Here is a 14,682-nt window from a genome sequence, read left to right as displayed (position 1 = left end):
TTTCCATGTGATTTTCAATTTATAATATGGCTACTGAAATGTTAACAATTTATCCATTTGAATATTTGAAACCATACTGAAATGGCAGGTTAATTCGGCTTGATTGATGACACAACTAAAAAGCTGAATGACATTCATGTGATATCGATAAGTGGTTGACAAAAAAATTAAAATTTATCAACCTGTAATCTTTGCATAAAACCTGATACCTACTTTTAATTTGAGGTTAAAAAAAAAAACATTTCTACTTCTACCAATGTGCCAAGCTATAGGTACTAAAAAATAATTTTATATAGGCATGCAAATTCCTTTTTATTACTTAAACATATATAATAAACTTATTTTGATTGGAGAATTATTATTCAACAGATTTAAATAAATACTGGTATGAAGGCCAAAATTTCAATTTAAAAAAATAATTTCAGATAAATATATAAAGAACTTTAAAGACAAAGTAACTGCAGTGTCTTTCAAAATAAGGCAAGGGAGGGTGGGATGAATTGGGAGATTGGGATTGACATATATACACTACTATGTATAAAATAGATAACTAATGAGAACCTACTGTATAGCACAGGGAACTCTGTGGTGACCTAAATGGGAAGGAAATCCGAAAAAGAGGCGATATACGTATACATATAGCTGATTCACTTTGTTGCTGTACAGTAGAAACTAACACAACATTGTAAAGCAACTATACTCCAATAAAAATTAATTTAAAAAAATTAAAATAAAAAAATAAGGCAAAAGACTGGATAACCAAAAATTCACAAGCCCGATTACTTACCAAATTTCAGTTCAACATGATAAAAACCACTGATAAATTCATAAGCTGTGTTCATAAAGAAAGAGCAAATTCACTTACAAAAATTCTTTCATACTGTAATCATCGAAACTTTAAAAGGATAAAACCAAATACCTGACTTCAGCATCCTGGACACTGTCAACAGGGAGAGCAAACGAAAATTCTAATTGTTCCATTCCTGGATATGGTAGATACAAACTGTGATCTGTACTCATCACTATCAGATTTTAAACAGGATACTATTTAAGAGGTAAGTGTCTAACCTGCCTCCTTCAAGCGACGGTAACATATGAGCAGCTCAGCCTGTCTCTGACCGTACACCAAAATATATTCCAAAGAAGGGTTTGGCCTGATGATTAGCTCCAGCCTAGAAGACTCAACAATCATAATAAGGAAATGGAAGAAGAACAAGTCATACATTCTGAAGGCCAGTTTCTTAATAGTGACACATGACCATTATTTCCATATTGAAACTTGGAAGACCAATATTAAGCAAGAAAAAAAGCTAGAAGTTAGATATTTATTTACTTAATTAAAAATATTTAGCTTCTTCTAAAAGGGAATTCTAAAGCATCACATACAATGTACAGTTATGATAAATGATCATCACAGCCTGCCTAATTTAACCAATGATAAATTAGCAACCCCAATAAATGTCTTTAATAAAAAGCCCTGAAATAGAACATTCTACAAATTGACTTAACTAGAAAACTAAAACAAATTTCTTTTAAAGGCTTTCTATTTAAAAATTTTAATTAACAAAAGCAAACACTTGCAAGAGTTCAAGAACCTAATTTTTTATATTAAAAGGAAATTCTGCAATATGCTACAGCATGGATGAACCTTGAAGACATCATGCTAAGTGAAACAAGCCAGTCACAAGAAGACCAATACTGTATGATTCCTTTTATATGAGGTACTTAGGGTGGCCAAAATCATCAAGACAGAAAGATAATGGTGATTAGTTGCCAGGGACTGGGGTGAGAGGAGAATGGAAAGTTATTGCTCAGTAGGTGTAAGGTTTCAATTTTACAAAATGAAAAGAGTTGTGGGGATGGACAGTGGTGATAACTACACAACAATGTGAATGTATTTAATACCACTGAACTGTATACTTAAAAACAGTTAAGATGGCAAATTTTATGGTATGTGTACTTTATTAAAATTCTATTTTAGTAAAAAAAAAAAAGGGGGAAAATAGGGGAAAAAATAGAAAAAGGGGGGGGGAGTTTTAAATGACTTAAGAATTCAAACCCTTCAAGATGCTTTTTCTATTCTTTCTATTGTTTCAGATTCCACTCTACTATATGAAGAATGTAGGGTACAGAGCCTGTCCAGAATCTTCCAGGAAGTATCATTCTAAATGAGTCAGAAGTGCTCTCAGGCTGTGAAATATTAAATACAATTAGGACACTTGATGTTTCCTAGATGATCTCTCTTCATTGCATAATTCTAGCCCTTGTTTCCACTGATAAATACATTACATCACAACCAAACGTATACTTCATGAATATAAAGACTGAGCAAATAATTGAACAGAAAGTATAAAACACCTCTATATTTTATCTCTTCCAAATGCATGTTTTATGTGTTTTATTTATACATACACACATAAACACTCTGTTTTATATTTTAATTCCCACGCACATCTAGCAACACGTCTCACACGCTGCAGGGGATCATTGGTACCAACTGATTGATTCTGAGTCTTCATATCTTAATGGGAACCTGAAATGTTTTTACCCTTTCAGGGTTTAAGAAAAAACAGCAGCCTAACATCTAGAAATGCTACATAGCCAGCAGATGTTTCTGCTTAATAGGGTTAAATCAATTTGTTATGGAATACTTTGTTTCCTTCATATAAACACATTCACCAGAGAACTGCCAAGAAGGTGAAATCACAACCTGCTGGGCCAGTGACTGGGAGTTTATTCAGTAAATGCTCAGCTTGTTTTCACTTGTGGATCAGTTGATTAAAGACTCTTATATGCAGTGTGTAACATAAACTCCCAAGTAAGCAATTATTAATTAGCAATTATTAAGTTCAAAGCAACAAACATTTATTGAGCATAGAATTTTTAAAGCTAGAAGAAGACTTAAAGATCTTCCTCTTTAATCTCATCATCTTATAGCTAAAGAAACCACCACCCAGGGAGGCTAACTGGTCTCCCCAGGATCACAACAAAACCTGAACCCAGCTCTTCCAACTCTGACTCCAACTGTTTACTTCTTTTCCATTGCTTAGAACAAATTTCAGAGACAGCATTATAAGCTTATATTTTGTCATCTTCACTATGTTCCTAGGTCCAATGTATCATAAATATACAATGTATTTGATTCCTAGACATTTACATTTTTAAAGTAGATCACTTGTGTACATTTCTTTTTGATCTTGATTATTAAAATTATGTACAAATATTCAATATAAGTGTTTTGGTTCCTTGAAGTATACTACTAATATAAATATGGCTTATTTTTCTTTCTGGTAGATTTGTACCACCAAGTGATCAAAATAGAAAACTTATGGGGGCCTAAAACAAGGTAAATGGGTACTGCCTACAGTGGGATGGACTGGAGATTCCACCTTGCCAAGACAGAGATTTCCTGTCAGCTCCTGTGCTTAATTTAGGTCATACTGAGCTAAGGACTATGTAAAATATAAATATGCATTAAATGAAACTGACAAGAAAGGACAGTTTATATTGCATGAAGCTGTTGTTCAACAAATACTGGATGGTAAGAGAACATAAAACCCCTCTGACCAAACCGAACCAAGAATGTAGAAGAAATGGGTGTTCCCAATGAACATAACAAGCAAACAGAAAAAGCAGAATACAAGACTTGGAATTTTGAAAAGGCAGTACCCATGTTTTAAACTCAGAGTACAAAAATCAGCACATTTTGTGAGATTCAGGATTCATCCTTTGCATCCTTCTAAGAATGTGACACCAGCTGGCAGGCAGGTGTGTTTTTCACCTAAAAGTGATAAAAGTTTGTGTATATCATAAATTAAATGATTTGAATACAACCTTTTTGCTTTTGGAAGTCAGTTTTTAATTTTTCATCTTGAACTCTCTCCTGATATGTTTCCAAAATTTTATTCTTTAGTACAAGTAGTATTTACAACATTTGTTTTTACATTAACTTCTTTCTTAATGTAAACATTAATGAATTGGAAAAAATGCTACCTAGTGACCTACCATCAGGGAAATATCACCAACCTACTTTAAAAACCAACTATTGATGTAATAATTAACTTTCAAAATATTCAATATCAAGTAACTATTTTCTTCAAAATATTAATGCTTACTGAAGCACTAAAATGTTACCTAATTCTGACCTAGCTTTCCTACACAGAGAAGAATGGAATCGGAATTATTTTTTTGTCTGCGTACAAGAACTTATCTGTATAAACTAGTTTAACCATCCCAGAACAGATGAGTAATGATGAGTTGTTGTAGACTTCCTGGAGTTCCTATGCAACGTTTCTGCACTACCAGTACACCAGCATTTCCACTTTTCCTGGCTTTCCCAGGACAGAGGCAGAGACAGTTCTACTAGGGCCCAGATCTTTCTATCCTACAGGTATAAACTTCTAATTTCTGTCTAAAACCAAATGATTCCTAACTGCACTATCTACTTCCAAGTATCTCAGCCACTTAAGATTCAGGTAGCCATTAAGATTTAGAAGCAGCCATTTAACTGAATCTATTAAAACTGGCAAATGAATTGAAAATACTTACTTTTTAAACTTTTAAAGGAAAAATGATTTAGAGAAAATATTAAAGCCTTAAATCAATATAAGAAAACACTGCTAAGACCCAGAATTATCCACATTCAATCTAATACAGTAATCAGCAGGCACAATTCTAAAACTATTTAAAAACTATAATCAGTTCGTGGCAAATGGAAATTAAAAACTGCATTATTGAGAGGACAGACAGCAGAAGCAAGAAGAACTACGATCTTTCAGCCTGTGGAACAAACACCACGTTCACAGAAAGACAGACAAGATGAAAAGGCAGAGGGCTATGTACCAGATGAAGGAACAAGATAAAACCCCAGAAATACAACTAAATGAAGTGGAGATAGGCAACTTTCCAGAAAAAGAATTCAGAATAGTGATAGAGAAGATGATCCAGGACCTCGGAAAAAGAATGGAAGCAAAGATGGAGAAGATGCAAGAAATGTTTAACAAAGACCTAGAAGAATTAAAGAACAAACAGAAATGAAAAATACAATAACTGAAATGAAAAATACACTAGAAGGAATCAATAGCAGAATAACTGAGGCAGAAGAACGGATAAGTGACCTAGAAGACAGAATGGTGGAATTCACTGCTGCAGAACAGACTAAAGAAAAAAGAATGAAAAAAAATGAAGACAGTCTAAGAGACCCCGGGACAACATTAAACGCAACAACATTTGCATTATAGGGGTCCCAGAAGGAGAAGAGAGAGAGAGAAAGGACCGGAGAAAATATTTGAAGAGATTATAGTTGAAAACTTCCCTAACATGAAAAAAGGAAATAGCCACCCAAGTCCAGAAAGTGCAGAGAGTCCCATACAGGATAAACCCAAGGAGAAACATGCCGAGACACAGAGTAAGCAAACTGGAAAAAATTAAAGACAAAGAAAAATTATTGAAAGCAGCAAGGGAAAAACCACAAATAACATACAAGGGAACTCCCATAAGGTTAACAGCTGATTTCTCAGCAGAAACTCTACAAGCCAGAAGAGAGTGTCATGACACATTTAAAGTCATGAAAGGGAAGAAGCTACAACCAAGATTACTCTACCCTTCAAAGACCTCATTCAGATTCAATGGAGAAATCAAAAGCTTTACAGACAAGCAAAAGCTAAGAGAATTCAGCATTACCAAACCAGCTCTACAACAAATGCTAAAGGAACTTCTCTAAGTTGGAAACACAAGAGAAGAAAAGGACCTACAAAAACAAACCCAAAACAATTAAGAAAATGTTAACAGGAATATACATATTGATAATTACATTAAATGTGAATGGATTAAATGCTCCAACCAAAAGACACAGGCTCGCTAAATGGATACAAAAACAAGATCCATACATATGCTGTCTACAACAGACCCACTTCAGACCTAGGGACACATACAGACTGAAAGTGAGGGGATGGAAAAAGATATACCATGCAAATATAAGTCAAAAGAAAGCTGCAGTAGCAATACTCATATCAGATAAAATATACTTTAAAATAAAGAATGTTACAATAGACAAGGAAGGACACTACATAATAATCAAAGGATCAATCCAAGAAGAAGATATAACAATTATAAATATATATGCACCCAACATAGGAACATAAGGCGACTGCTAACAGCTACAACAGAGGAAATCGACAGTAACACAATAATACTGGAGGACTTTAACACCTCATTTACACCAATGGACAGATCATCCAAACAGTAAATTAATAAGGAAACACAAGCTTTAAATGACACAATAGACCAGGTAGATTGAATTGATATTCATAGGACATTCCATCCAAAAACAGCAGATTACACTTTCTTCTCAAGTGAGCATGGAACATTCTCCAGGATACATCACATCTTGGGTCACAAATCAAGCCTCAGTAAATTTAAGAAAATTGAAATCATATCAAGCACTTTTCTGACCACAACGCTATGAGATTAGAAATCAATTACAGGGGAAAAAAACGTAAAAAAACACAAACACATGGAGGCTAAACAATACGTTACTAAATAACCAAGAGATCACTGAAGAAATCAAAGAGGAAATCAAAAAATACCTAGAGACAAATTACAATGAAAACATGATGATCCAAAATGTATGGGATGCAGCAAAAGCACTTCTAAGAGGGAAGTTTATAGTTATACAAGCCTACCTCAAGAAACAAGAAAAATCTCAAATAAACAATCTAACCTTACATCTAAAGGAACTAGAGAACGAAGAACAAAAAAACCCCAAAGTTAGTAGAAGGAAAGAAATCATAAAGACCAGAGCAGAAATAAATGAAATAGAAACAAAGAAAACAATAACAAAGATCAATAAAAATAAAAGCTAGTTCTTTGAGAAGATAAACAAAATTGATAAACCATTAGCCAGACTCATCAAGAAAAAGAGGGAGAGGACTCAAATCAATAAAATTAGAAATGAAAAAGGAGAAGTTACAACAGACACCGAAGAAATACAAAGCATCCTAAGAGACTACTACAAGCAACTCTATGCCAATAAAATGGACAACCTGAAAGAAATTGACAAATTTGTAGAAGGTATAACCTTCCAAGACTGAACCAGGAAGAAATAGAAAATATGAACAGACCAATCACAAGTAATGAAATTGAAACTGTGATTAAAAATCTTCCAACAAACAGAAGTCCAGGACCAGATGGCTTCACAGGTGAATTCTATCAAACACTTAGAGAAGAGCTAACACCCATCCTTCTCAAACTCTTCCAAAAATTGTGGAGGAAGGAACACTCCGAAACTCATTCTATGAGGTCACCATCACCCTGATACCAGAACCAGACAAAGATACTACAAAAAAAGAAAATTACACACCAATATCACTGATGAATATACATGCAAAAATCCTCAACAAAATACTAGGGAACAGAATCCAACAACACACTAAAAGGATCATACACCATGATCAAGTGGGATTTATCCCAGGGATGCAAGGATTCTTCAATATATGCAAATCAATCAATGTGATACACCATATTAACAAACTGAAGAATAAAAACCATACGATCATCTCAATAGGTGCAGAAAAAGCTTTTGACAAAATTCAACACCATTTATGATAAAAACTCTCCAGAAAGTGGGCATACAGGGAACCTACCTCAACATAATAAAGGCCATATACAACAAACCCATAGCAAACATCATTCTCCATGGTGAAAAACTGAAAGCATTTCCTCTAAGATCAGGAACAAGACAAGGATGTCCACTCTCGCCACTATTATTCAACATAGTTTTGGAAGTCCTAGCCACGGCGATCAGAGAAGAAAAAGAAATAAAAGGAATACAAACTGGAAAAGAAGTAAAACTGTCACTGCGTGCAGATGACATGATACTATACATAGAGAATCCTAAAGATGCCACCAGAAAACTACTAGAGCTAATCAATGAATTCGGTAAAGTTGCAGGATACAAAATTAATGCACAGAAAGCTCTTGCATTCCTATACACTAATGATGAAAAATCTGAAAGAGAAATTAAGGAAACACTCCCATTTACCATTGCAACCAAAAGAATACAATACCTAGGAATAAACCTACCTAAGGAGACAGAAGACCTGTATGCAGAAAACTATAAGACACTGATGAAAGAAATTAAAGATGATACCAACAGATGGAGAGATATACCATGTTCTTGGATTGGAAGAATCAATATTGTGAAAATTACTATACTACCCAAAGCAATCTACAGATTCAATGCAATCCCTATCAAATTACCAATGGCATTTTTTACAGAACTATAACAAAAAATCTTAAAATTTGTATGTAGACACAAAAGACCCCAAATAACCAAAGCAGTCTTGAGGGAAAAACATGAATCTGGAGGAATCAGACTCCCTGACTTCAGACTACACTACAAAGCCACAGTAATCAAGACAATATGGTCCTAGCACAAAAGCAGAAATATAGATCAATGGAACAGGATAGAAAGCCCAGAGATAAACCCATGCACCTATGGTCAACTAGTCTATGACAAAGGAGGCCAGGATATACAATGGAGAAAAGACAGTCTCTTCAATAAGTGGTGCTGGGAGAACTGGACAGCTACATGTAAAAGAATGAAATTAGAATACTCCCTAACACCATACACAAAAATAAACTCAAAATGGATTAGAGACCTAAATATAAGACCGGACACTATAAAACTCTTAGAGGAAAACAAAGGAAGAACACCCTTTGACATAAATCACAATAAGATCTTTTATGATCCACCTCCTAGAGTAATGAAAATAAAACGAAAAATAAACAAATGGGACCTAATGAAACTTAAAAGCTTTAGCACAACAAAAGAAACTACAAACAAGACAAAAAGACAACCCTCAGAACGGGAGAAAATATTTGCAAACGAATCAATGGACAAAAGATTAATCTCTAAAATATATAAACAGCTCATGCAGCTCAATATTAAAAAAACAAACAATCCAATCCAAAAATGGGCACAAGACCTGAACATTTTCCAAAGAAGACATACAGATGGTCAAGAAGCACATGAAAAGCTACTCAACATCACTAATTATTAGAGAAATGCAAATCAAAACTACAATGAGGTATCACCTCACACCAGTTAGAATAAGCACTATCAGAAAATCTACAAACAACAAATGCTAGAGAGGGTGTGGAGAAAAGGGAACCCTCTTGCACTGTTGGTGCGAATGTAAATTGATACAGCCACTATGAAGAACAGTATGGAGGTTCCTTAAAAAACTAAAAATAGAATTACCATATGACCCAGCAATCCCACTACTGGGCATATACCATGAGAAAACCATAATCCAAAAAGACACATGTACCCCAATGTTCACTGCAGCACTATTTACAATAGCCAGGACATGGAAGCAACCTAAATGCCCATCGAAAGATGAATGGATAAAGAAGATGTGGTACATATATACAATGGAACATTACTCAGCCATAAAAAGGAACAAAACTGTGTCATTTGTAGAGACGTGGATGGATCTAGAGTCTGTCATACAGAGTGAATTAAGTCAGAAAGAGAAAAACAAATATCGTATATTAACGCATATATGTGGAACCTAGAAAAATGGTACAGATGAACCGGTTTGCAGGGCAGAAACTGAGACACAGATGTAGAGAACAAATGTATGGACACCAACGGGGGGAAGAGGAGGGGGGGGTGTGATGAATTGGGAGACAGGGATTGACATATACACACTAATATGTATAAAATGGATAACTCATAAGAACCTGCTGTATAAAAAAATAAAATGAAATTCAAAAATTAAAAAAAAAAGATAGTGCCTGTTTCCCCATATCTATACTAATACCTAACCTTTTGAATCTTTGACATTGTGATAAATTAAAAATATATCTCATCTTAAAACAAAAAAAACAGAAAAAAACAAACTGATTAATAACTAAGGCACAATTTTCTAGCAGCTGAAGACTTTCTGCTCTTAAGGACTTGTTTTAGTAGATATAAGAAGCAGTAAGAATTTTTTTTTAAAAAGCACCAACAGTGTGGTTGTAAAATTCTGGCAATAAAATTCTGGACTTTGGACTGGGTTTGAACCATGAACCAGCTATGTGATCTAGGGTAAATTGCCTAACCACTCTGCACGTTAATTTCATCATCTGTAAAATGAAGATATTATACGCCCACTTTATAGAGCTGTTTTGAGGATTAAATAGACAAAATACTTACCGATGATAAGCTTCTCGTCGATACTTTTTCAGGAAATGTTTATCCATGTTAGCAGGCATATCTGCTGCATTTTGTAACCGATCACTCCAGGAAGTTGTCATTTTATTTTATTTGTATGCTCTCAATTCTAGAAAAGAAAATCAGTAATTTAGTAGATTAACATCTGTATATTGAAATCAGATTTTTTTTTAAATTAGTAAAACTCTATCTTGCAAATTGTCTGATATAACTATTTAAATATATGGAATGTGGAAATATACTGAAAAATTAAACTAACACTTCTAAACTACGTAAATTTAGGAAAATAATTTCATATAGTAATTTCTATCCAGAAAGATCATATATAACACTTTCAAATAATTAAGCATGATTGCCAGTAATAATTTACTTTAATCCTAGATTCTAGAAAAGGGGCTGAGACCACAGACATGTGAAAATATATAATTTTCAGTTAATGTGTGTTCAAAATATGTAAAGTAAGCAACTTTTTAATTCTGATAAACATACTAAACTCAATCAATGGTAGTACAAATATGTATGAGTATTTGACTTCTAATTATATTATGCTTTTATATTTTTCAATGACAAATTATCTTGCAGCTAGTATTACAGACTGAACTAGAAGAAGAAATAAACTAAAACATTTCATCTCATTAGAATAAACATCTAAAACGAGGTGAGCAGGCGTCTTTACTGTATTTTTACTATAGGCACTGTTACAGGTTTCACTTCTATTTTTGCAGTTTTCATCTGCAGCTTTAAATAAGGATGAAAAATAACCTTTTAGAGTTAAGAAGTTTATTCACATTTTATTAAAATACCAATGTTTGTAAAAACATCTGCATTCTAACTTATTTCCAATTTTGAAAATGCTAACATTGTTTATCACATTATGGCAATTTTAAAGTAAGCTATCTTTGTAGCTTTTTAAAATAATAATTTACTGAGGTGAAATTCACATAAGAAAACAAACCATTTTAAAGTAAGTCAATGGCATTTAGTATGTTCATAATATAGTGCAACCACCACCTCTATCTAGTTCCAAAATACTTCTGTCACTCCAAAGTAAAACCCTTTACCCATTAAGCAGTTTCTCCCCATTCTCCCCACCCCACGGCCACCCCAATCCCACTTCTGCCTCTTCGAGTTTATCTATTCTGGATATTTCATATAAATAGAATCATATATAATGTGAGTTTTTGTATCTGGCTTCTTTCATTTAGCATGTTTTCTAGTTTCATCCATGTTCTACCATGTTTCAGATACTTCCTTCCTTTCTATGGCTGAATAATAAATATTCCACTGTGTGCATGTACCACAATTTGTTTATCTCTTCATCCGCTGACAGACATTTGGACTATTTCCACCTTTTGGCTACTGTGAATAGTACTGCTATAAACATGTATGAACAATGTATTTACTTGAGTACCAGTTTTCAATTCTTTTGGATATATATTTAGGTCTGTAATGTTTCTGAAATAATCAAGATTTCCAAACACTGTTTAGATAACAAAAGTACTGGTACTTGCAAAAGACTCCAGTTAAGGGACTTCCCTGGCAGTCCAATGGTTAAGACTCCGTGCTTCCACTGCAGGGGGCACAGATGCGATCCCTGGTAGCGGAACTAGGACCCCACATAACTTAAGACAAGTTATTTGCTAGGCTACTATAACTGAATCTAGATACGCTATGGGGTTTTTTAATTTTAAAAAATTAATGTGGCAAATCCAGACTACTTTGTGGACCAAAAAAGGGTGAAATTTTGAAAGTAAAGAATTACAATGGAACTTCAAAGGTTTTTGGTGGGGGGAGGAGTGGAGGTTGAGGGAAGGACCAGGACTATATCTTACATAAGTTTAAATAAGACTCAGAAATGAAATTTGTACTCTATGACGAATTAAATCAGAATGGTCATGCTATTAAAGAAAAACGTTAACTTGAGCTCTACTGCAATTATAGTCCATATAGTAAAGTGTAAGAAATAAATTTTGTTTATTTACTGTTAAGGCCTTCAGTGAACTCCAACTTTTAAAAAACCTCTAATAGTATTCACAAAAGTCTACCTCTTTTTATTTTTAAGAAGTTAAGGAGGGATTCCCTGGTGGCACAGTGGTTAAGAATTGGCCCGCCAATACAGAGGAAGCGGGTTAGATCCCTGGTCTGGGAAGATCCCACATGCTGCGGACCAACTAAGCTCGTGTGTCACAACTACTGAGCCTGCACTCTAGAGCCCGCAAGCCACAACTACTGAGCCGGTGTGTCACGACTACCGAAGCCTACACGCCTGGAGCCCGTGCTCCACAAGAAGAGAAGCCACCACAATGAGAAGCCCGCACACCGCAACGAAGAGTAGCCCCCACTCGACGCAACTAGAGAAAGCCCATGCACAGCAACGAAGATTCAACACGGCCATAAATAAAAAAAATTTTTAAAAAAAAGGGACTTCCCTGGGGGCGCAATGGTTAAGAATCTGCCTGCCACTACAAGGAACACGGGTTTGAGCCCTGGTCTGGGAAGATCCCACATGCCACAAAGCAACTAAGCCCATGTGCCACAACTATTGAGCCTGCGCTCTAGAGCCTGTGAGCCACAACTACTGAGCTCGCATGCCACAGCTAGTGAAGCCCGCACGCCTGGAGCCCAAATTGGAAAAAATTAAAGACAAGAAAAATTATTGAAAGCAGCAAGGGAAAAACCACAAATAACATACAAGGGAACTCCCATAAGGTTAACAGCTGATTTCTCAGCAGAAACTCTACAAGCCAGAAGAGAATGGCATGACATATTTAAAGTCATGGAAGGGAAGAAGCTACAACCAAGATTACTCTACCCTTCAAGGATCTCATTCAGATTCAATGGAGAAATCAAAAGCTTTACAGACAAGCAAAAGCTAAGAGAATTCAGCATTACCAAACCAGCTCTACAACAAATGCTAAAGGAACTTCTCTAAGTAGGAAACACAAGAGAAGAAAAGGACCTACAAACACAAACCCAAAACAATTAAGAAAATGTTAACAGGAATATACATATCGATAATTACCTTAAATGTGAATGGATTAAATGCTCCAACCAAAAGACACAGGCTTGCTAAATGGATACAAAAACAAGATCCATACATATGCTGTCTACAAGAGACCCACTTCAGACCTAGGGACACATACAGACTGAAAGTGAGGGGATGGAAAAAGATATACCATGCAAACGGAAATCAAAAGAAAGCTGCAGTAGCAATACTCATATCAGATAAAATATACTTTAAAATAAAGAATGTTACAACAGACAAGGAAGGACACTACATAATGATCAAGGGATCAATCCAAGAAGAAGATATAACAATTATAAATATATATGCACCCAACATAGAAACACCTCAATACATAAGGCAACTGCTAACAGCTGCAAAGGAGGAAATCGACAGTAACACAATAATACTGGAGGACTTTAACACCTCATTTACACCAATGGACAGATCATCCAAACAGAAAATTAATAAGGAAACACAAGCTTTAAATGACACAACAGACCAGGTAGATTGAATTGATATTTATAGGACATTCCATCCAAAAACAGCAGATTACACTTTCTTCTCAAGTGAGCATGGAACATTCTCCAGGATACATCACATCTTGGGTCACAAATCAAGCCTCAGTAAATTTAAGAAAATTGAAATCATATCAAGCACTTTTCTGACCACAACGCTATGGGATTAGAAATCAATTACAGAGAAAAAAAGGTAAAAAACACAAACACATGGAGGCTAAACAATACGTTACTAAATAACCAAGAGATCACTGAAGAAATCAAAGAGGAAATCAGAAAATACCTAGAGACAAATGACAATGAAAACATGATGATCCAAAACCTATGGGATGCAGCAAAAGCAGTTTTAAGAGGGAAGTTTATAGCTATACAAGCCTACCTTAAGAAACAACAAACATCTCAAACAATCTAACCTTACACCTAAAGGAACTAGAGAAAGAAGAACAAACAAAACCCAAAGTTACTAGAAGGAAAGAAATCATAAAGATCAGAACAGAAATAAATGAAACAGAAACAAAGAAAACAATAGCAAAGATCAATAAAACTAAAAGCTGGTTCTTTGAGAAGATAAACAAAATTGATAAACCATTAGCCAGACTCATCAAGAAAAAGAGGGAGAGGACTCAAATCAATAAAATTAGTAATGAAAAAGGAGAAGTTACAACAGACACCGAAGAAATACAAAGCATCCTAAGGGACTACAAGCAACTCTATGCCAATAAAATGGACAACCTGAAAGAAATTGACAAATTTGTAGAAGGTATAACCTTCCAAGACTGAACCAGGAAGAAATAGAAAATATGAACAGACCAATCACAAGTAATGAAATTGAAACTGTGATTAAAAATCTTCCAACAAACAGAAGTCCAGGACCAGATGGCTTCACAGGTGAATTCTATCAAACACTTAGAGAAGAACTAACACCCATCCTTCTCAAA

The 14,682-nt window shown here is 34.7% G+C and overlaps 1 protein-coding gene across 3 annotated transcripts in view; it reads right to left on the bottom strand.

The window, feature by feature from the left end:
* NT5C2 (5'-nucleotidase, cytosolic II) overlaps positions 1 to 14,682 on the bottom strand; it is a 103,494-nt gene that overhangs the window by 66,821 nt on the left and 21,991 nt on the right. For all 3 annotated transcript variants that reach the window (XM_069541510.1, XM_069541511.1, XM_060034146.1), the window contains exon 2: positions 10,205 to 10,331. In XM_069541510.1, the coding sequence (XP_069397611.1) occupies positions 10,205 to 10,305 (101 nt within the window). In that variant the 5' untranslated portion in view covers positions 10,306 to 10,331. The remainder of the gene's footprint in view (positions 1 to 10,204; positions 10,332 to 14,682) is intronic.

Source organism: Delphinus delphis, chromosome 16 (genome assembly GCF_949987515.2).
Source record: "Delphinus delphis chromosome 16, mDelDel1.2, whole genome shotgun sequence".
Taxonomy (NCBI): Eukaryota; Metazoa; Chordata; class Mammalia; order Artiodactyla; family Delphinidae; genus Delphinus; species Delphinus delphis.
Note: the sequence above shows the minus strand (reverse complement) of the source record. Positions and strands in the feature narration are given on the sequence as shown.